This window comes from Miscanthus floridulus, chromosome 5, assembly GCF_019320115.1.
Source record: "Miscanthus floridulus cultivar M001 chromosome 5, ASM1932011v1, whole genome shotgun sequence".
NCBI lineage: Eukaryota > Viridiplantae > Streptophyta > Magnoliopsida > Poales > Poaceae > Miscanthus > Miscanthus floridulus.
The window spans coordinates 14,299,295-14,320,704 of NC_089584.1; the positions used below are offsets into that span (position 1 = coordinate 14,299,295).

Sequence of the window (21,410 nt, forward strand, 5' to 3'; positions counted from 1 at the left end):
GGGCTGAGCCGCTCAGGCCCAGGAGCGCAGGCTAGGCAACCCAACGCACCGTCGCCCCTCCCGTTCCTCACTCGCGCCGCCTCCCTCCCACACGCGCACTCGCGGCTCGCGCAGGCAAGGCGCCGCCGCCGCTCAGCGCCGAGAGGAGCAGCGCCGTCGCTCAGCGGCCGCCGGTGACGAGCCTCCGCGGAAGCCAGCGGCCCTACCGGCGAGGAAGCGAGTTCTTCTTCCTTCTCCACCGACGGGACAGCGCGTGGATCTGGCGACCTCTGGGCTCCGGCGAGGCGGCGACGGCGAGTGGTGACTGCTGATAGGTGGTGAGTTTATTTGCCTTCTGTCTCAGCCCTTCCTTAGTTTATTTGACTCAATTTCTTCTTATGAGAGCTGATGTATTTTGAGTGCACAGCTAGAACGTCCACGTCGACCATTGCCTACTTGGAAACTGGAACTGGGCTGAGCGGACGTAGACCGTTCGAATTCCAATCGCAAGGTCTGCTCTCCTTCGTCAAGGGCTTCCATGTCGGAGACTGAATCGGCGGCAGTGGCAGCGGCGCCGGACCCGGCGGCTGCAGCGGAGCCGAAGCCTCGGCGGCTGCGGGGGCACAAGAAGGGCGCCGTCACCTGCTGCGTCGCCTCCTCCGCCCGCCCGGGTGTCGTCGCGTCCTCCGGCGAGGTAGGCGTTTCCATCACGCTGCTCGTCTACTCTTCCGAGAACAAACACTGTGCCGTACGATGACTCGGTGTCCTGCTTCGGGAGTTGTTACAAGGGCGCCCCGTGGTCCATGGGCGTCGGCCAATAGTTGCAGTGCAGGCCATGGTGTCTTTCGCTGAGGACACGAGTCGAACACCTCATGTGCAGTGGTCGCTGGTTAATTGGTGCTCGGTTGAGACATTTTGTCGGTCGGGTGGCAAACCATGGGCTGACTGCACATCGAGCTAAGCGTGTTGCCAGAACAACGAACCGCACCTTGCGTGCTCCTCCTTGCATTCTATCAACGCACTGGATGGAATATCCTGTGTGGGATTAGTAACATAGATGATTCTTTCGAGTGTCCAGTGACCATTGTCTCCATCAAAGTAAACTATCTGGTAACAATCTTATAAGGTTATGCCATGCCCCATGTCCCCATGCCTTTTTGTGATTTTATCCATTATATCCATTCGGTATCACAGTTTCATTACATGTTTCATGCTATGTTGAAAGCACCAGTAGGAACTAGGAAGAGATGAGATTTTCATGCGGTAGTATACTGGTAGGCAGAGAAGAGATGGCAATCCATCACTAACTACTTGGTCACTATGCTGGAAATTCTGGTATCATAGGGTAGTTGGTGCTCTCCTTGTGTAGGTCTCCTTTTTAGCGGCTTCCAATGGCGTGTTTTTCATGAAGAGGGAGAGAAACAAATAGCGATTACAAGAACTAGGTAAGCCATGGCTTACCCAGAGAAAAAGGGACCCAAGAGTATTTTTAAGGACTGTGCATAGTTAATTCGCGACTGGATTGACCTGGGGTCTAAACTGAAACCCATGCTAAAAGGTTTAGTAACAAGATTCGACAAAGCCCATAGAGCTGAGAAGCCTGCTGAAATCTAAAATTCAGCTTCCTCCACAATTGCATGGGTGAGCACAGTTAGCGACGGAGCGACCACAATAGTTATCTGAAAACTCTCATTTCTCTCCTTCCATAGCAGCCAGGTAACCAGCAGCACCAAGCAGTCAAACCCTTCCCTGAATTGTTTGTGCACCTTCTTTCTAGCTATCTGCCACCATTGTGTAATTGTAGACTCAGGGCGTGGTACAAGGTGTGGTAGGCTTCCCTATGAAAGCAGGCTCCACCAAACCTCCCGACTGTAACAGAAACCAAGAAGAAGATGATCAATGGATTCTAACTCCTGACTGCACAACGCAAAACTCATGGTCCCTGCAGCTTATGACGCTTCCTGTGTTGCGCCGTCCAGCAACGATCTTGGAGGACTAACCAAACAAAAAACTTAAGTTTTGGAGGCGCTCTAACTTTCCAAAAGTTCTTTTGCAGCTGCCATGTAAATTGCTCCAATGAAGATTGCTCTGTAAGCAGAAGATGCCGAATACTGACAGTCTGCAGACCAGCGACAAATAAATTGTTCTTCCTCCCTGACTGAAGAGAGAAAGCTTCTACTTTGTCCCAGATATCCAAATATTCTTGCATTACCTGTACCTTCAGAGCACCTTGAATTTTTGAAACCAGTGATTCCTTCATGGACATTCATACTGTCACATCTCTTTGGGACCGCATGAAAAAAGCTGGGTGCCACGTGCCTAATTGAGGAACCATCAAGCCAGGCTCAGAAGATCAACCCAAGTACGATCTGGGTCAGTTCTGTGAAGCCATTCCCACCTTAATCTGAGGGCACACCCAAAGAGACAGAAATCCTGGAAACCTAGGCCACCAAGCTCAGTAGGGTGACAGATCAATCTGTTCAATGGCCCATACCGACAAACAGGTGGCAATGGAGATGAATATTGGAATTGCAGAGTGTGTGACATTCACCAAGGTAGCCCGCCCAGCTAAATTTAGCATGTTGCCCTTCCAAGTGGGAATTCTATCCACAATCATGTCCACCAACGGCTGTTCCTTGCTGTGTTCAAGCTTGTAGATCGAGAGAGGAACACCTAAGTAGTGACAGGGGAAAGGAGCAATCTGACAGCTGAAAATCTCCTGACCGAAGGCAAGTTCGGCCATGGAGCACCAGATGGGTGTCACCTGGCAGCTGGCACTTGTCCAGGTTGGTCCAAAGCCTGGTCAGTGGTCACCCCTCGTCGAATGTACCCAGAATGCTTCTGAAGTCAAGACCAAAAAAATCCCATTGAAGTTGAGCGACCAGGACCACGAGATCATCCACACCAGATGCTTGGCACGTGATGGCACTATGGCCCAGTGGCTTGAGAATATCACATTTTTCCGCCAAACAAATCAGTGCATTCAGCACCTCCATGACAATAACAAAGATCATTGGTGACAATGTCACCCTGGCACAGACCTCTCGCATGGCCGATCCGCCTCCCAGTCCGTCCGTTTAACAAAATCTTCGTGCTTGTTGACAAAATAAATATAAATCCAATCATGTCATCCTTGTAGTGCTCCTTTAGCTCAAAATTTTCCTCACCAGCGGTGAGGCTATTGCAGAAATCTTATGCATATGATTTGTACTATTTGCTTCCCTTCCCCCGTTTTTCAAGCCCTTGGTGGGTTAATTGTCATGTTCTCATGTCTTATCCTACCGCCTCAGGATGGATGTCTTTGCTGGTTTGATCTGCGCACCAAAGATGTACTTTTGACCATGGAGGCAGCAAATAAACCAATTTCTTCAATTTGCTTTAAACCAGGTCACTATGCCATCCAAATACAAGCATCTTTGTATGTTAATCCATGAATTGAATATTTGGTGGGCGTGCAGACATTTTGCACTTACAAAATCATTATTTGTGTAGGAAATGAAGATTGTGTGTATATCTCTGCTGGAAATGAAATATTGTCCTTTGATGTTCGTATGGTAAGTTCAGAATTCAATTGTATTTTTATTGTTAGTTTGAAGTTATATGATCCAACTGACTATTATGTTGCCTGTGCCTGGTTTCTTGTCAGTAACATGATTACAGTGGTTTTCTTATAGGGAACTCAATCAAAGCCATTAGAGACGTATAACTACAATAGAGATGAAATCAATCAGGTAGTATGCTATTCTACAAAACCACTATAAAATATCCTCCTACTGTGATCTTTCTCCTACATTCAATTCTAGGCTTTATGATAACATTGAATTGAGCTAAAGATTCAGAATCTGATACTTTCACTTTTGATGCAGATTGCTGTCAGCTCTAAAGGTTTTCTCGCTGCTGCAGATGATAGTGGGGATGTTAAGGTATAGAATATTTTGCAAGTGTATGAACATAAATGTCAAAGATCATTGCATTTTAACAAATATCAATTACCAAATACCACATTCTCCAGATTTTGGTGTTGGCTATTTTGAGGTTGTTGCATGAATGTTTTGAAGGGGAGCCTTGGCGCAGTGGTAAAGCTGCTGCCTTGTGACCATGAGGTCACGGGTTCAAGTCCTGGAAACAGCCTCTTGTAGAAATGCAGGGAAAGGCTGCGTACAAAAGACCCAAGTGGTCGGACCCTTCCCCTGACCCTGCGCAAGCGGGAGTTACGTGCACTGGTGCTGCCCCCCTTTTTTTTAACTGTTTTTCCTGCTTAAGGTATATAAGCATATTGTATGGAATTTATTTTGGAATGTTCTGTTTCGAAAATGGCACAAATGATGCTCCTGAAGAATAAGTTTGCTGTAAGATCGTTTGTCATTATGAATTCAAATTTATCGGCTTATATATTTGTGCTTTGTTCTGAAACCAAGAAGAGGTTGTTATGTTACACTTTTTGAATCGCATGTAGATTGCTAGAGGGTTTGGGAACTGGAGAACAGTAGAATAAATGCCTCGAGTTAGAAGAAAGATATGTGCAACACACTGATAGGCATGATTAATCTTGTACTTGTTCAATGATTTTGTTCTTGAGAAGTTATGGTCTATTTTGCAGATTGTCAATACCATTCAGAAGTGCCTGTATAAAAGAATAAGGGAAGCCCACACAAGTGTATCCTTATCTGGTGTAACTGGATGCTTTTGATAATTTTTATTTGTAGTAGCGTTCCATTTTTATGTTTAAAATGTGCAATAAGTTCCTCTCTATATGCAATATGTACGTCAGTTGTTCCTTGATAATTTTTCGTACAGATTTGCAGCAGCGTGCAATTCATTCCTTGGAGACCTTGGACAGGTTAGTGTTATCATTTTCTTTTTCTTTTTTCAGGGTTTTGTTTGGCTTAATCTTGTAGTCTTGTGGCTCCTTTTTTGTCGACCATTTAGGGAGCCAATCCTAGAAAACTTTGTTGGATTTTTAATTCTTTTTTTTTCAATGCCTTTATTGTCAATAATAAATATTTTTCATTTGGCAGCAATTACTGGTGGCCTCGACTCAAAGCTCGTTGCATGGGATTTCTCCAAAGGACGAACACTGTTTTCTATTGATTATGGTACCCCCTTTACTTTCCATGGAACACCTGTGAATAGCGTGCATTACTTAGACTGCTCCATGTTCTTTTTGTCTTTGTAAAAGAGTATCCTAGCAGTTCCTTGATCTCATACATTTCCATTAAGCATTGGTAAATTGAGCCCTCATATTGTCCATTGGAAAGTCGGTTCACCTCGCTTTACATAGAAATATTAGTTTCTGTTCATGTATTGCTTTTCACCTCAAAATACTCTCCAATTCGGATCAATCAACATTTCAACATAATATTCATTACTGAGTTTCAGGATCACCTGAATTGCAAAATGGCAGTTCTTCCGGTAGTGCAGGGCAATGTTTCAACCCTGCTTTTGTTCATTCAGTAGAAGTTTCTGAAGAGGGTATTTTGGGAGGGCTCTACAAGGTTTGTGCTGTTGCAAGGGGGGATGGTGCTGTTGATGTGGTTGATCTTGAGTATGAACTGGCTCCTGCGAAATCGAAGGGAGCTCCTCGGGCAGCTATTTCAAAAATGAGTTCAAAAGGAGCTGAACTTGGAGATGGGAGCTGTAATCAAAGTCAAGCGAAAAGAATCCATCTTGACTACACGATGGGTGGCCATACAGCAGCTGTGTCTTGTGTGTAAGTCCCTTCATTTTGTCAATGTATCAGTTAAATATCTCATTATATGCAGCTCTCTTGTGTATTGAGGCGAATCTTGTTTTCTTGAACTAATCAACTGCTTAACAGAGCATTTTCAGTATTTGGTGAGAAGGGGAAGTTCCTCGTTTCTGGCGGCAATGACGCATCAGTGAAGCTGTGGGATTGGTCCAAAGGATTTTCCTCTGAAACAAACAGCAAAGTTGAATTGGTTTTGAATATTGATGTAAAGAAAAAGGTCAGGACTGAACCTTCAATTTTTTGCAACTATTGTGATGTTGTCTCTTTTTTTGTCTTTGACTATTCATATGTACAGCTGATAACAAAAATATAGAAATCTATATAATAAATGGGTTTTTCTATTTTAAAAGATGAAGTTCTTAGGCTCAGTAAAAAAATTCATGATGACCTCTGTTTTGGCAGGTAAATTGGCTGTGTACTGCTCCAACTGATTCAGATAACTTGGTTGTGTGTGACACATCCAAGGTGGTCAAAGTATATAATTTCCGATAGATGGATCAAGGTGTAGCCTCAGTTTGTCAGACAGTTATCCGAGGGAGTGAAGATTGTCTGACCGTTGGAACCAATTTGGTCCTGACTCTGGTATCCAGATATTACAAGCCTGGTGCAGATAGTTCCTGAATTGAGAAGTCATTGGTTAGCAATTCGCAATATCAGTTATGGCGTGGAAAGGATCTGATAAAGTATCGATTATTCTGTTACTGGCGGATCTTATTTTGTTCCGATATATGTGTACAATACAACTTCCACAGGCTGCTAGCTAGACTTATCTTTGTTGTATGGTGAAATGAATTTACGTGTTTGGAGAAAAGAAGGCTTGTTTGTGCTGGAAGACATTATCTTTTTTGTTTCTATATATTGTAGCTGTTATTTCTCGATATGGTGCTGCCTGTGGCAGCACATATAATCAAGAACCAAGGAAGATGCATGACGAATGTTTTTCTGCGCTATAATGTGTTAATGATGGCCTGTTGAACTATCTCTGAAGGATCTCTCTGTTGCACTCTTGGGCAACTTGTCAGTCTCAGTGGTTGCAAACTCTTGTTGTACCCATGGAAATTGGAAACAGGAGGAAGAAGAGGAGTTCAAAGCTTTCTGTGACATGACGTGATCTTGGTGTGGCTGTGCTGGACTGGATAGCTTTCTGGATTAGGTTGCCCATTTGCCTTTTGCCCCTCACATTTTATACAAACTTAAACAAAGGAGCACATGAATTGATAACACATTTTTGCAGTCTTTCCCAACAATTGCTCAGAAAGTTCTATCTTGTGATGAGGAGGGTATTTCTGCAAAACTTCCAGGTCTGTATCATCTTTCATTTGCATGTGGTCAGGAAGTGGATAGAAGCAGGCCTGAAACTCTCTCCATTGGAAGACAGGAACCAGGGGTTGTGCTGCTGTTCTTGGAGGAGAAAGAAGAGAAGAAATGGGAGGCTTGCTCTTGCCGCATCACCAAACCTTTCCAAATTCTTTGCAAGCTGCCATCCCGGGATCTCTCTCTCTTCACAAAGGTGACCGCAAAAACCTTCATTACTTGACAGTTGGTAGGCCTGATTTCGCAATCTTTGAAGCTTTTATGGTGAAAAAATAGTGTTTGCAGAATCTCTCGTTCTGCTCTTTGGCAAACAAAAAATAACGATGAGAAAAAAAAAACCAGCGTGCATGGATCAACAGTTCAGCACCTGACTGAAGCTGCAGTGAACTGCACACTATCGCAAAATGGAACTGAGAGTTCAGCAATGTATCTTGACGCAGTCACTGAACTTGCAGGTGTGCACCTCTTCTGTTCTCCGCGGCAAGGCTTTCCACGCTCATTTTGGTCGGCCCTCATCAGATCAGAAGCCAACGGGAACGGCGTGGCGTTGCCAGACATGGTCAGCAAGCATAGCAAGGAGGAGCTCATTGCTTTCTTCAGAGACATTCAGACCTCCATTGCCGAGAGGTCGCCTAAAGCTTCCAAGAGGACGAGGAAGCAGCCACCTGATCCGTTAAAAGAGGTCCACGGGAGGGAGCAGTCACACGGTATGTCCAAGCCGAACGATGCTGGAGTTGAATTCTTTTCTGAAATGGGCGTATTACAGCTCATTAGTCCTCCTGCAAGCACATGCTGTTTGTTTTCTAACTCTAGATCATACATGTTTTTTATCATGTTGTGATGTGAATTGATCATCACAAAGCATAGGTAGAGGAGACGGCGGCACCGGCGATGTTTCAGAGGAACGACAGAGGAAAGTGATGAATCTGGAGGACATGAACGTTGCCGACTTGAGAGAATTGGCGAGGGCGAGAAGGATGAGGGGTTACTCCAAGCTAAAGAAGGGCGAGCTCATTGATCGGTTGAAAGGGGTTATGCAATAAACCTCACCATCCTAGTGGGAATCACAATAGAAATACTCGTAATTGTGTGGTGAAGACTAAGAGCAGTTTCGCAGTTAACATGTTCTTGTTGCCAACTTTTCGAAAGTACGATGAGATTACCAACAAAAAAATGTATGATATGGTATGTCCAGGCCTGGTGCAGTGGTGAGAGCTGTCTCACTGAGTCACCAGGTCGTGGGTTCGAAGCAGCCTCTCTGCAAATTTTGCGGGGAAGGCTTCCTCGGTTTTTCTCTTCTTCAGACTCCACTCATGTGGGAGCCTCCGGCACTGGGTCTACCATTTTTTTTATGGTATATCCTTCATGCCAAGTGTACTGTACTACTGTTTCTATAGAGTAAATTCACATGGGTAAGAAGAAGAACGACGTTGATGTGAACAGCGATAGTAGTTGAACTGTTGTGCTATGCCGAAACTTTTGGTTTCAATTTTTTGGAGAAATGGTGTGAATTAATCCTAACTTGACCAGAAGGTAGGCATGTCAGTTGTGAGTTGCAACAAGGATCACACATACAGCCATACATACTCCTTCCCTTCCAAAACGTAGGTCGCTTTGTTATGTCTGAAATTTTGTTTCTTTATTGTCCCGTTCGGCTTGCCGAAACTTAGCTGAATTGGCTGAAAAATACTGTTCTGACTGAATTATTGTGAGAGAAAAATACCGTTTCGACTGAAAAAATAAGCTAAATAGTGTGAATTATAAAGTAAGCCGAACGGGCCATTTAAATCAACCATGAAATATATCTTTATACTATGTTTGTTTGGAATTTGATATAGGGTTATTTTATAAACTCAATCAAAACAAAAGAAGCCTGACTTATAAAAAAATTAAAATGGTCTGTGTTTTTTGGGATGAAGGGGTTGGAAACAAAGAAATCAATACAGGAAAGGATCTCCCGACACTGTTTTGTAACCAAAACCTTGATTGTTTTGACGCACATGACCATTTTTGCAGTGTGAATTAGTCATTAGAAGCTAGGATAACATGAGAAACAAACTAAAACCTCCAGATTAAATACTTTCTTTATCACTAGACTTCAACGTGGCCAGCTGATTTACTCAATGAATTGGTAAATACACATTTATAGTATATAAACCTTTACATGTTTTTGCATTTCACAAATCCGTTGCAGTCTACTCCCTCCGTCCAAATGATGTCTCAAAATATTTGACGTTATAGCTCTGCTCATAGGCCACACTGCCTACTGCATCAGTCATCTGTCAAATCGTTGTCCTCTGAGGTGTATCGCGAAATGTGAAAAGTTGGTCTGTGATGATTTGGTGTTTTGTGTGTGGCGTGAGAGCAAGCACCCCATTAAATGAGCATGTCAACTCAAATACACAGTAGCCTAATGATAAGTTTATAGAGGTAGCTAGGTCTTTTATTTGTAAGCTTATAGATTGTTTGGTTGCCCCTCCATAATTTTAATCGTTGTCCCATTAGATGTTTGACACATGCATGAAGTATTAAATATAGACTAATTATAAAATTAATTACATAGTTTACTACTAATTTGCGAGACGAATCTTTTGAGTCTAATTAGTCCAAGATTTGACAATGTTTTGCTATAATAAACCTATGTTAATGACAGATTAATTAATCTTAAAAAATTCATCTCACGAAGTATTGACGGATTATGTAATTTATTTTTTTATTAGTATCAAACATACTATGCAATATTCTTCCGATATGTCTCCTAAACTTTAGTAGTCGGATCCGAACACCCCTTTAGTGAATGCAACATTTGCTATAGTGTCTTTTATTACGGGATGGAGTGAGTAACCGGACAGATCCGGGTTCTTAGTCCCGACAATGGAATCTTTTTTTTCCGCTAGTAGAGGCCCCGAGACTCCCTGAATCCCTTGGTACTTTTTTTGAATTTATACAGCGAGTACTCCCTTCGTGTTAAAAAAATAAAGTTGTTTCGGCACTATCTTTAAAGCATAACTTTGAGTACTTATTTTTATAAAGATATTTATCAAAAAATGATATATGTAAATTTGTATGAAAGTATTTTTTAAGATAAATCTATATATCTGACTTTCACATTTTTAAACACAATAACTTAAAAGTTATTCATGATTTATATTTTTAATGTAAGTTTTGTCCAAAATAACTTTATTTTTTATTTTTAGTACGGAGGAGGGAGTACCTGGCATGCGCTCCTGGGCCTGAGCCCATCCACCACCGGCCTTTTGAATTGGGCAGAGCTCGTCGGTACGTCGCAGAGCAGCCTAAAGCCAAAACCGAGGGAGTCTCATCTCCGCACTTGTGGCCTGGCACCTGCTGCGCACACACCCATTTCTACCCACCCACCCCACTAGCCCACGCAAGCGGCCGATGGTTGCTAGTACTGTAGAGTGCTAGTACTTGCTACCACGACCACGAGCACTGCTACCTCCGGGGCGCTGCCGCGCGCGGGCGAGGCGATCGAACTAGCGGTGGTTCTAGCTGCATCCCCCGATCAACCCCGCCCCCGGCGCCCAAGCACGTAAGCGATCCCTTCCCCCTGCTTCTCGCCTCGGTCTGGGCGCGATGGGTGCTGGTTGACCCCCGTTTTGGTGGGGTTTAAGGCGGGTTTTGTGGTTGTGGTTGTGGTTGGGAGGATGCGGGCACGGGTTGGCGCTCGCTTGCCTGTTGGAGCGCAGCGGGCGATGCGGCGCCGTTTTGAGCGGTTTCGGGGCTAGGGTTTGGGGGAGATGGGGGCTGAATGGGCCAGCCTGGGTTGGGTTGCAACGGGTTGAGGTGGTTCTGAACTTTGGGCAGTTGGGGTTGGGATTTGCGGGCTTTGTAAGAGCGGAGCTGCGATTGGACGTCTTCCTGCGAGGCGTTTGTTGGTTTTCGCGTGTATTTTTCCTGGTCTGCTTTTAATGTAGTTCGTTAGGGGGACATGGCCGGAATTTTGTGTATTATTTTTGCCTCTCTTTTTTTCAGACCTGCATTTGTTGTAACAGTTAATCGCTTATGATTCTGGTGCAGCTTGGCTACTTCGAAATTGCTGGAGTTTTGGTATTAGGGGAGCTGGGGATTTGGGAGGCCAGAACTGTCGTATTATTTATTTTGTTTTTAATTGTTTGCATATCACAAAGCATGTGTGCGTGGTTCACTGAAACTGGGGAATGATTCCACTTTTCTGTGTGGTTGGCGAATGCTGTGGAGTACTTGAGTAGCCTTTTGACTTCTGTTCTGCCCAGGTGCAGAATTTAACACGGTGGCTTGCTAGATGGCTCACCTGATGATGAGATGTGTATCAGCAGTGATTTTCATGACCAGCATGACAGAAAGCTGGGTTGTTATTTTTGTGCTATGAATTATTATTATTTTTGTTATTCCAGGTGGTGATCCAATTGCATATTATATGGAGTCTTTGAATTCCTTTGGTTACTTATTTTGTTTCATTATGGATTATTGAATTTGGTACTCCTAGTTTACCTGCATCAGCATGTATAATGTCCATACTTGTTCAACTTTCAAGTTTTATCAAAGAATGGACGTTTTATGAACATTTGAGATGAGAAACAACTCTTACGAAGCAAACATACCTATGAACTAGTAACTGGGAGTCCATGATTCTTTAGATTTTCTTTTCCACTTTCCTGTTAGTAGATGTTCTGTACATTACTTCCCTTTTTATCTGCCCTTTGCTTCTCCTTGGTGGCTTCGTGGTCCTAGTGTGTTACTGGTTCCAAATATATTTTTAGACATTTATTACTCCATATTACTCTGTGCTGCTACCTATGGTGAATTATCTCAGTAACGATTTTGTTTGTCCAACTTGCCCCTGCATGTATGCTGTATGCATATTAATGTTGCCATTTTGCACGTTTTTTCATGATTTCCAAAGAATGGGTGCTGGAAGGAAGACTGAAACTTTCTATGCTGCAACACCAAGTGCACAGACACAAAATCGAAGCAATGAATGGTATGGAGCCTTTTCTGTTGCTGCCCGTAATCTTCGGGAAGATGAGCTAGGAGGAGTGATTTTTGGCTGCAAACACAACACCATGAATGAATGCCTCTCAAAACAGCTGTTTGGTTAGTAAATTCCTTTCCACCTTTTTCTTAACTAGCAATTCCTTTTCCACCTTATAATGCAACGCCGCTACTGCAATTAAATCATCACCCCCATAAAACTATAAACTGTCATCCTCACATCAGTTCTTAGCTTTTTGGAACATTGACTTCTCGTCAGTATTTTGTTCAATAGGTTTGCCTTCAAGCCATTTCTCATATGTGAAGAATGTTAAACCTGGCATGCCCCTATTTCTGTTCAATTATAGTGACCGAAAAATGCATGGAATTTATGAGGCTGCATGTGCTGGCAAGCTTAACATTGATCAATTTGCTTGGAGTGATGGTGGTAGAATAAAGACACAATTTCCTGCACAGGTATCATCAAATAAGAATCCTTCCATTTATGCAGCACCATACCCATGTATGTATGGTTAATCTGGTCATAGGTTCATAAGCTTACTGACTCGTGAGTGACTTGTGTATTTTGAAGGTCCTCATCTCCATGAAGACTCACTGCTTTCCAGTTCCAGAGTCTCAATTCCAAAGTGTGATCCGTGGCAATTATTACAGACCTCGTCACTTCTTCTTTGAGCTAGACCATGAACAAACAAGAGCTTTGATATCTTTGTTTAAGCCTGCCCCTGTTCATGATGTTCCAAACAAATGGGATCCTTCCAGATCTATGCAATCTCCAACAGTCGAAGCGTATGTTAATCCTGGTCATGTGAAGCCTGAGTCCTATATAAAGGATCTCAATCCATTTGATGTTTCTTCTGAATCTCATTGTATTGACCCTTACAACTTGGTTGATCCAGATGGTGAATATGCTAGTGCGAGTAGAACATCAACAAGCCACCTTGACGATGAGTCTTCTAACTGGGATGATTTAGATGATGTTGCGACCAAGGAAGGAACTGAATTTGTCAATGATGACCATCCACATATTAATCCACAACATAATGAACAGTGTGGCACAGTGGCTGTTAGGCAGAAACTACAAGAGATGTCTGTTTTACGACAGCAGGAGGCTCAATCCTCCAAGGACACTGTTGATTCTGCTTCAAATAAACCAATGCCTCAAGAACCACAGTTTGATGCCACACTCCCCACAGACCCATCTGATTCCACCTCAAAGGGTGATGTACGTATTGAAGACCTGAAATCATTAGGGCAATCTCGTGGAAATGCTGAGGTGCTTTAAGCTATTCCATTCTATTGCTTTCTCTTTCACAGAAATTACTTTCGGATTACGCTCCATATTTTCAACTGTATTATTTGTAATGTTTGCTATGGCAGTCCTATCTGATATGTCTTGTTGTCTGTAGCTGCTTCACATCGTCAAAGAACTATCCAAGAGGAACCAAGCAATGGAGAAAAAACTGGTACTGCTCTTCTTGCCCGTTTAGGTGGAAAAATGAATGCCCTGTTCGCTTGGCTTATAAGCCGTACTTTTTCAGCCAACGAATATTATTTTTCTCTCACAACAAATCAGCCAACGGTCCTTTCGGCCATGGCTTATCAGCCAAGCGAACATGGCAGAAAGCATTATTATCCATTAGAGTATAAATAGATAGATTATTTTACTTTCCTCATTGGCTCCGGATCTGCATTAGCATATCTGTGGTTATTTGGATTTTGAAGTTAGCTCAAATGTTCAATAGAATTATGGAATTACATATGATATGTGTACCCTGTAGATGTGGTTGATGCCGAGTTATGTGGTATTGATGCATGGTATATGTGCAATCTCCCTCCTAATTGTGGTTCTTCTATCTACCAGTTTGAGTCAGATAAAGAAATACTGTTTCTGAGGGAATCGATGAAGGACACAGGAGGAAGAATTCAGGAACTGGAATACCAGTATGAGAAACTACAATCAAACTATAACTCTTTGGTCCCACTCCTTGGTAGTCCACATGATAATATGGAAGGACCATCAATATTCCTAATAGGTGGCTACAGGGGCAGTACTTGCCTGTCATCACTAGATTCCTTTTGCCCTAAGACAGACAGAGTAGTGCCTCTGTGTTCAATGAGCTCAGCCCGTGCATATGCAGCAGTAGCTGCATTGAAGGATCATCTCTATATTTTTGGTGGTGGGGATGGCAGTTCATGGTATCACACAGGTAAATGTTCTAACATGATCAAGTGTTTTATATAAGTTCCAAGCTGTTGACTATCTGCATTCCTTTTGTTGAAGTGGAATGCTACAGTATAGGCAGTAATAAATGGATAACATGCCCCCGCTTGAAACATGCAAAAGGAAGCCTTGCTGGAACTACATTGAATGATAAAATATTTGCTATTGGTGGTGGAGATGGGTCTGCAGTTTTCTCAGAAGTTGAGATGTTTGATCCAGCACTCGGGAGGTGGATAGACAGTGTGTCAATGCGGCAAAAGGTATGGTCTCACAGTCTCACACTTCCTATCACATTTAGTTTGTTGGATATAGAGTAGAATGTTCTAAACTACTCACTCTGTTCCAAATTGTAAGTCATTCTAGCTTTGTCCCAAGTCAAACTTGTCTAACTTTGACCAAGTTTATAGAAAAATATACTAATATCTACAATATCATACACATACACTATCAAAATATATGTTATGATGTACCTTATGAATCTAGTTTGGTGTTGTTGTTTGTGCATTTTTCTACAAACTTGGTCAAACTACAGAAGCTTGACTCAGGACAAAGCTAGAATGACTTATTGTTGGCTTCCCTACTAGTCCATTCTTTATTCTCGTGTTATGGTTAACAAGATTCAGGATCCATATAATGGAGCAAAATTTAAAAAGGAAATGTTATAGGGAGAAATTGTTTGAACTCTATAGCTAAAAGTTCCAGATCACAAGAAGAAGCAAGTTTTTGCAATAGGTAGTCATATTATTTTATTATTGTTTGCTTGTCATAAATTGGCAAAGCACTGTTCATTCTTATAGTAAGATCAGTAATTATCAACTGCATTAGAATATGGATAGCTATTTAAGCATTGGGATGGTGAGTGTGTATATTATATGGAAGTAGTTCTGCATATCTCTAATTTAATGTAGTTTCTTTTGGAACTAATAACATATATCGTACATATTTTTCACAAATATTTTTCCAGTCTGTATCAAACTACTCCATCCAGTCACAAATAAGTGATGATTTGGGCATTGACACAACTTTGACTAGTACTTCTTATTATGAAGTATTTGTAAAATATAGAAGAGGTTCATTTAAAAAAAAAACTCGACCTGCGGGGGGTATGATGGCCCCTGGGTTTTTCCCTTTAAGAAGATCTTCTCACACAGATCGAGAAAACCCCCGAACCCCCGCCCCCAGCCTGACGCAGTGGTACCGTAACCCTGTGAGAACCGGGCCGGGGCCAAACTGCGCTTTGGCACCTGGGGGCGGGCGAGGGGATTTTTTTAACCTCAGCCTGAAATTCGCTCCCACGGGGAGTCGAACTCAGGACCTGAGGAGTGCCGCCGAGCCACCTAACCGCTTGGACTAGGCGCCCTTTGGACTAGGTTCATTTTTATGAAACTACATTTTGAGATAAATCTACTGTTAGCATTCTCAAATATCCAAACTCAACATTTAAAAAGTAACATGCGACAAAAGCTTGAAATGGTTGACTTAAGACAACCCCAAAACATTTACTAATTTGTGAGTGGAAGGGAGTATGCATCAAATTGCAATGCGTGAGCGTATTTGCTGGAGAGAATTGGGCGCTATTTCATGTGATTTTGTATCTGTAGGATAAGGATCATCTGCATGTGTCCATGACTTAATTGTTTTGTGTTTGTGAGATAATCTGCTGCTCTCCCTCTCCAGCTTTTTGCTGCAGCAGAGTTTGAACCATTTCGGTCAGCTCTTGCTAGCTTCTGTAGAGGTATGGCAATAGGCCATCGCCTCCTTGTACTAGTCTGTACACTTAGAAGTGGCAATAGGCCACTAGTAGTAGTGGCTTACCTCAGCCATACATAGTTGGTAAGGCTGATCTCAGCCATGTCCTAGAGGACATTGTAGTTGGTGTACTCACCTCTACACTTGTGCATATATTCACTAGGCAATACAAGGAGAAAACCAGTTCAATTGAACACACATTCAGAGTTTCAGTGTTGTGCTCGTGGTGTGTGTGTGCTCTGTTGTCACCCCCTTCTACCTCTAGCTGTGGGTGTGTGTGAGGGTGTTGGTGAGCTAGCTGCTCACCTGTGCAAGGAGATCTAGGGCCAACAGTGTTATCTAGTTTACCCACGATGGTTTGATTTAGAACTCAATTCTTGCTTTTGTTTGTTATATATATATGTTGTTCCAGAGATTTGCTCCTGCTGCAGCCGTATTAAGTGGTACACTCTATGTAACTGGTGGTTATGATGGCAACACGTACTTACAGTATGATCCTTGACCATTCTTTCAGTATTATGATTATGATTTAGATGTCTTTTTACTTTGCTATTGACAAAATGATGGTAATACACAGATCAGCAGAAAGATATGACCCAAGGGAAGGTTTCTGGACTCTGCTTCCAAGTATGAGTGCAAGAAGAGGATCCCACTCCGTAGCTGTCATGAGGGAATCCTTGTGAGTTCTGAGACTCTTTCTCTCCATCTCCATCCTATGACCTCCTTGCAACCCAAGACTTGCATAATCTGCCTCATTGTTGTGTACACTGAAACAGGATAGCTTATGTTTCAGATTCGCTGTGGGAGGGTATGATGGAAACAGCAAGATTTCTACTGTAGAAATCTTTGATCCGCGTGCCAATTCATGGAGGATAGACAGTTCATCCAGCACCGCAAGAGGATACGGATGTGCGGTGACAATGGATGATAATCTGTACCTCATTGGTGGGGTCAATGATGCTGGAGAAACTATCGAGACTGTAAGTCTGTTGGTTGTTATTCTCCCATGATTTATTTTCCCTGGATTTGTTGGATTCTTGAATTTCTTCTGGTGGTGTTTCGCAGGTTGAAGTTTACAATGAGAGGCAAGGCTGGTCGATCTCTGGCTGCAGATCCATAGGGAGGAGGGCCTTTGCCTGCGCTATCACCGTTTGACAGGACCACGGATCTCATAGCCTACCAATTTTTTGGAACAGCGTTATGGTTTTGCAGCCTTTGCCCTCTTGGTGGTTCTACACATTGGTCAGAGTATACCTTCTTCCCAAAACAGTCACTGGGTTGAGAAAAAATTTGCTCCCTCCTTCCGCCCCTACTTATACTACTTCCGTCCGTGGATAAATCAACTTTTAGAGTTGTCTTGAGTCAAACTTTTGCAAGTTTGATTGAATTTATAGACCAGTATTTTTGACACAAAATTATTGGATACACCATGAATATATTTTTCATAGTGTACTCATTTAGTGTCATAGGTGTTAATATTCTTTCCTATAAAATTGGTCAACCTTACAAAAGTTTGATTTAGGACAACTCTAAAAGTTGATTTATTTGGGGATGGAAGGAGTATAAGACAAAGCCACCTATTTTTTCTGGTAGTGCATTTCGGAATTGACAATCACAGAATGCCACCAAATGGTTAAGGCCACAGTAGCATGTTCTGTTGTGTAACGTTCAGGCAGTCTACTGCTGCTTGCACTTTTGAGAAACTAGATATGGTATAGGTGATGAGGCGGAGGGTTCATGAGTATTTTGGGGAGTTCAAATGTACATGCCGAGCTCCTTACAGCATTCGAGACACGCTCCTTGGAGCATTATTTCTTGCTCCGTAATTGCTGAATGCTGATGGTAGCAATCTAGCTAGCTCTGGCAGCTCTAATTGGCAGCCAGTGGATATGATTGTTGCAAGGTAATCGCTCTTGTCCAGTGAACTGGTAGCATCTGTATTCTTCTCATATATAGTGCGATCGGTTGGTGGAATCTGGACTATGCGGCAATGCATTGTGTTGGTGAACGGAGTGCAACGCTGCTAAGCAAGGAATATGGTCCTAACTCTAGGTATTTGGCCCGCCAAACTGCCTATCGTAGGAGCAAAGATGCGGTTCGACTGCGGACCTGTTGCTTGTGCGAGATTTCACAGGGTTAGATAAGCCTTGATCAGTTCAGCCATTCTTTCCAAAGATGCTCGATTGCGTTGCGTGTTTCTGAGTAAGTTTTCGTTAGCCTGATGAGGGCTGGTTATCTTAGCACAAAAGGGATTTCTCTCATTCCCAAATGTTAGCTGTGAGCAACTCCAATAGCTTAGCTAAAATTAGTAGCCAAATTCTATAGTTTAGTCATTTTGTCAGCCTTACTATTTTTTATTTTCAGATAGCTAGCGTCTATGGTTGGCTTTATATGGCCACAGAAAATTAAAAGATAGCTAGCTTTCTATTTTACAAAGTCAAATAACACATTTGTTAGAGCATACTTTAATAGCCGAGCTATTGAAGTTGCTCTTAACGTATGGATAAAAATGGAACTTGAGGACTAATTGGGCGGTTAGACAACCGATAAGCGATTGGTGTTTAAATTCTGAAACCTCACGAAAGCAAAGAAAAAAAAAAGATTCTTCCGATTACCAATCGACAGCGCAAGGTTCCCGTAAGGCTACATCGTCCAGAACGGCAGAATCCAAATAAATCAACGGTGGACTCCTTCAGACGTACACACCAAATAAACCAACACCTTCGTGTCGTTCTCGCTGCAAGCAATTATCCAGGATCCACCCTAGTTTATGCGATTAGCATCGCGCTTTCCCCAGCTTTCTTATTTAAAATCACACTGTTTCTTCACTGCAGCATAAGGCACCAACTTACCCTAGTTTATGCGATTAGCATCGCGCTTTCCCCAGCTTTCTTATTTAAAATCACACTGTTTTCTTCACTGCAGCATAAGGCACCAACTTGAGCAGAAATATGTTGCACCGATTTACCTTTGGCTCAGCACGGAAGTATAAAAGGGAGATTCCTCAAGGTCCAATTGACAACAGAAATTCTTCAACTCAGACACCCATCTTCAAACCGAGAATCTACTTTACCCGAAACTTTGCCGGGCCTTACTGGACTCAATCATCGTCGACCAGAATTCTATCCCAAAAACATTGCCTTCTTCCTCTATAAAATCTACCTATTCCCCTCATCGATCATCAAACCACCAGCTCAAGTTTCCAGCACTAGAGCAATGGCCTCCAACTTTGTGCCTGATGCCTGGGCTTGGATCACCAGCCTGCCCCCATTCACCCATTGGCGCACCAGCGCCATGTCCCTTTGCATTTGCACCACACCATCATCATCAGCGTCATCACAGCCATCAATGAACCTCTCGATTGTGAAAAACCCTTCCATCCCCCAGCCTTCTTATGTTACCTTCTCCATCTTTGCAAACTACAGTGTGCCAGTTTCCCTGTGGACGTCAAAACCAGTCCATCTGAAAACAAAGACACAGCAAACTCTAGATGAACAAGATATGATACAGGTCTTCGTTGACATTGTCAACTCAGTGATGAGGTATTGTCCAGACAAAAAATCGTCATTTCGGTTCCCTGGGGCACAGCCTCATGCCAACTTCAAGGACGTGTTCAACATAGTTTTCTTGTCCCTGGCCTTCCTGGTGTGCATCTACGAGTCTCCTCGTGATCTCCGTCCTGGATGCTTGGATTCACTGAGAACCCAGCTTACTGGTTCAAAGTGCAGAGATGCCGCAAAGAACCTTGTAAAGATGCTTGGGGCAAACCTTGAGGACCAGTGGATGCAGACAATGAATCTCGCAGTAACTAACTGGATCGTTGAGCTGAGATCCGCAAACCAGTCATCTGGGGTATCATCGCCGCTGTTCTCATATGCCCTCTCAGCAAGCGGGCTCTGGAAGGTGCAGCTGTACTGCCCAGTCATAACCATGGGCATGGAGGAACCTGCAGAAGCAACACAGGATGAGCGCCTTCTCTTCTCACTCATTTATCAGCAGGTTGAATGTGTGATTCAGCTAGCTTATAGAACAGCAAGAAGGGATAACTGGATTGATGTCGAGGTGAAGGTAGACAACATAAGGTCAGTTATTTTAACATATAAGAACCAGTTCTTTCTATTACATGAACTCACAATCAAGTTTCCGTTCTTTTTCCTGAGGTAGCAATAACAACTTGATTTTTTAGTACAAAGGCCAAAGAATAGTTCAATTTTAGTGGTACCCTGTAAAGTCTATCTGCATAAGTTGGCATCAAAGCTAGATCATTAGATAACAAATAAAACCTAGACATGTCAAAATATAGTCACTTTCTACACTAAAGTAAATTGACATGGAGTAAGGAATCATGTATATTTTTGTAAAATGTTGTTAACTAGGAACAATATAGATCTTAGAGTAAAACTCCCATTTGAGTAGTCTACACCAGAACTGTCTAGAAATTCATTAGCATATGTAATCTATAAGCCAACACTATTTAAAAATCATTAGAAATTCATGGTGGTTCATTGTTTCACAGACTATGATTAGCTGTAGAAAGCAACTTCATTAAAAAAAAACATTTGTCCACACACATGGACTATCTAATAAAACAAAATAAAAGGGAACAGACAGCACTCACTTTTGGCATCTAACACAGGTGTGATGTGGACTCTTTGGTCTCTGAGACCCTCATGGCAGAACGTGGATATGGCTCTGAAGAGAAGCACTTCCCATCTCGTGTCATGCTGCAAATCACACCTATGCAACAATCTGATGTGCTGTCTGTTTCTGTCGGCAAGTCCAACGACAACCCCACACATGAATTTGGTTTTGAGAAGGGCTTTGAGGGTTCCTTTGATCCCCCAAACTCATTTGGTCTGAAGGCATCAGTCACTGAAAGCCTTACACTGGCCATGAAGCCCTGGAAATTTGAGCAGTCTGTGCATGGCAACACTGCAACCTTGAACTGGTTTCTTCATGATGGTGTCAATGGAAGGGAGGTTTATTCCTCAAAACCTTCAAAGCTTTCTCTGCTTCAACCCAGGGCCTGGTTCCGTGACAGGTACTCAAATGCATACCGCCCGTTCACAAAGCAGGGGGGTGTCATTTTTGCACGTGATGAGTATGGAGATAGTGTCTGGTGGAAGATCTGTGGTGCAACACTAGGAAAGACTATGAACTGGGAAATCCGAGGGTGGATTTGGCTAACATACTGGCCTAACAAACAAAGGACCTTCCATAGCGAAACAAGGTGGCTTGAATTTAGAGAATGCCTGCAGCTTCCCCTTACAAAGTTTCCATAAATCACTTTACTCTGAATGATTGTATAGCAGTATGAGATATAACCATTGAAAAATCCATGCATGTATGAGGCACAAAAAGTATGATTACTCTATTGTAACTGAATGTACCATTACAACGAAA

The 21,410-nt window shown here is 42.7% G+C and overlaps 3 protein-coding genes across 11 annotated transcripts; all 3 read left to right on the forward strand.

The window, feature by feature from the left end:
- On the forward strand, window positions 1-8,235 carry LOC136449558 (uncharacterized). Of its 4 annotated transcripts, XM_066449605.1 has the most exons (16): window positions 2-317; window positions 407-673; window positions 3,270-3,366; window positions 3,472-3,533; window positions 3,654-3,710; window positions 3,846-3,902; window positions 4,580-4,636; window positions 4,777-4,819; window positions 4,998-5,075; window positions 5,359-5,689; window positions 5,798-5,945; window positions 6,131-6,881; window positions 6,963-7,029; window positions 7,107-7,238; window positions 7,498-7,749; window positions 7,910-8,235. In XM_066449605.1, the coding sequence occupies exons 2-12, from the start codon at window positions 518-520 to the stop codon at window positions 6,218-6,220; spliced, it is 1,176 nt and encodes a 391-aa protein (XP_066305702.1). In that variant the 5' UTR covers window positions 2-317; window positions 407-517; the 3' UTR covers window positions 6,221-6,881; window positions 6,963-7,029; window positions 7,107-7,238; window positions 7,498-7,749; window positions 7,910-8,235. The 4 variants fall into 4 exon arrangements, with proteins under 4 accessions (XP_066305704.1, XP_066305702.1, XP_066305703.1 ...); XM_066449606.1 differs by having other exon boundaries at window positions 6,131-7,029; window positions 7,905-8,235; XM_066449604.1 differs by having other exon boundaries at window positions 6,131-7,029.
- A 2,070-nt stretch (window positions 8,236-10,305) lies between these two features.
- On the forward strand, window positions 10,306-17,895 carry LOC136449559 (uncharacterized). 6 transcript variants are annotated; one of them, XM_066449610.1, is made up of 12 exons: window positions 10,306-10,595; window positions 11,084-11,393; window positions 11,949-12,139; window positions 12,312-12,493; window positions 12,609-13,310; window positions 13,444-13,500; window positions 13,899-14,244; window positions 14,319-14,518; window positions 16,420-16,496; window positions 16,585-16,686; window positions 16,801-16,987; window positions 17,073-17,895. In XM_066449610.1, exons 3-12 carry the CDS (start codon window positions 11,950-11,952, stop codon window positions 17,160-17,162), a joined length of 2,133 nt encoding a protein of 710 aa, XP_066305707.1. In that variant the 5' UTR covers window positions 10,306-10,595; window positions 11,084-11,393; window position 11,949; the 3' UTR covers window positions 17,163-17,895. The 6 variants fall into 6 exon arrangements, with proteins under 6 accessions (XP_066305707.1, XP_066305709.1, XP_066305705.1 ...); XM_066449612.1 differs by having other exon boundaries at window positions 11,305-11,393; XM_066449608.1 differs by having other exon boundaries at window positions 11,084-12,139.
- Window positions 17,896-18,421: 526 nt separating this feature from the next.
- Window positions 18,422-21,392, forward strand: LOC136449560 (uncharacterized). The gene is made up of 2 exons (XM_066449614.1): window positions 18,422-20,089; window positions 20,644-21,392. The coding sequence occupies exons 1-2, from the start codon at window positions 19,224-19,226 to the stop codon at window positions 21,287-21,289; spliced, it is 1,512 nt and encodes a 503-aa protein (XP_066305711.1). The 5' UTR covers window positions 18,422-19,223; the 3' UTR covers window positions 21,290-21,392.
- Window positions 21,393-21,410: the final 18 nt, after the last annotated feature.

Coding starts and splice junctions, on each gene's coding strand:
- LOC136449559 (XM_066449608.1), top strand. CDS start 11,842: ATGGTGAATTATCTCAGTAACGATTTTGTTTGTCCAACTTGCCCCTGC. Junction 14,519..16,419: donor GTGTGTCAATGCGGCAAAAG/GTATGGTCTCAC, acceptor ATGTTGTTCCAG/AGATTTGCTCCTGCTGCAGC. Junction 16,497..16,584: donor GATGGCAACACGTACTTACA/GTATGATCCTTG, acceptor GGTAATACACAG/ATCAGCAGAAAGATATGACC.
- LOC136449558 (XM_066449606.1), top strand. CDS start 518: ATGTCGGAGACTGAATCGGCGGCAGTGGCAGCGGCGCCGGACCCGGCG. Junction 674..3,269: donor TCGTCGCGTCCTCCGGCGAG/GTAGGCGTTTCC, acceptor CTACCGCCTCAG/GATGGATGTCTTTGCTGGTT. Junction 5,690..5,797: donor ACAGCAGCTGTGTCTTGTGT/GTAAGTCCCTTC, acceptor ACTGCTTAACAG/AGCATTTTCAGTATTTGGTG.
- LOC136449560 (XM_066449614.1), top strand. CDS start 19,224: ATGGCCTCCAACTTTGTGCCTGATGCCTGGGCTTGGATCACCAGCCTG. Junction 20,090..20,643: donor GTGAAGGTAGACAACATAAG/GTCAGTTATTTT, acceptor CATCTAACACAG/GTGTGATGTGGACTCTTTGG.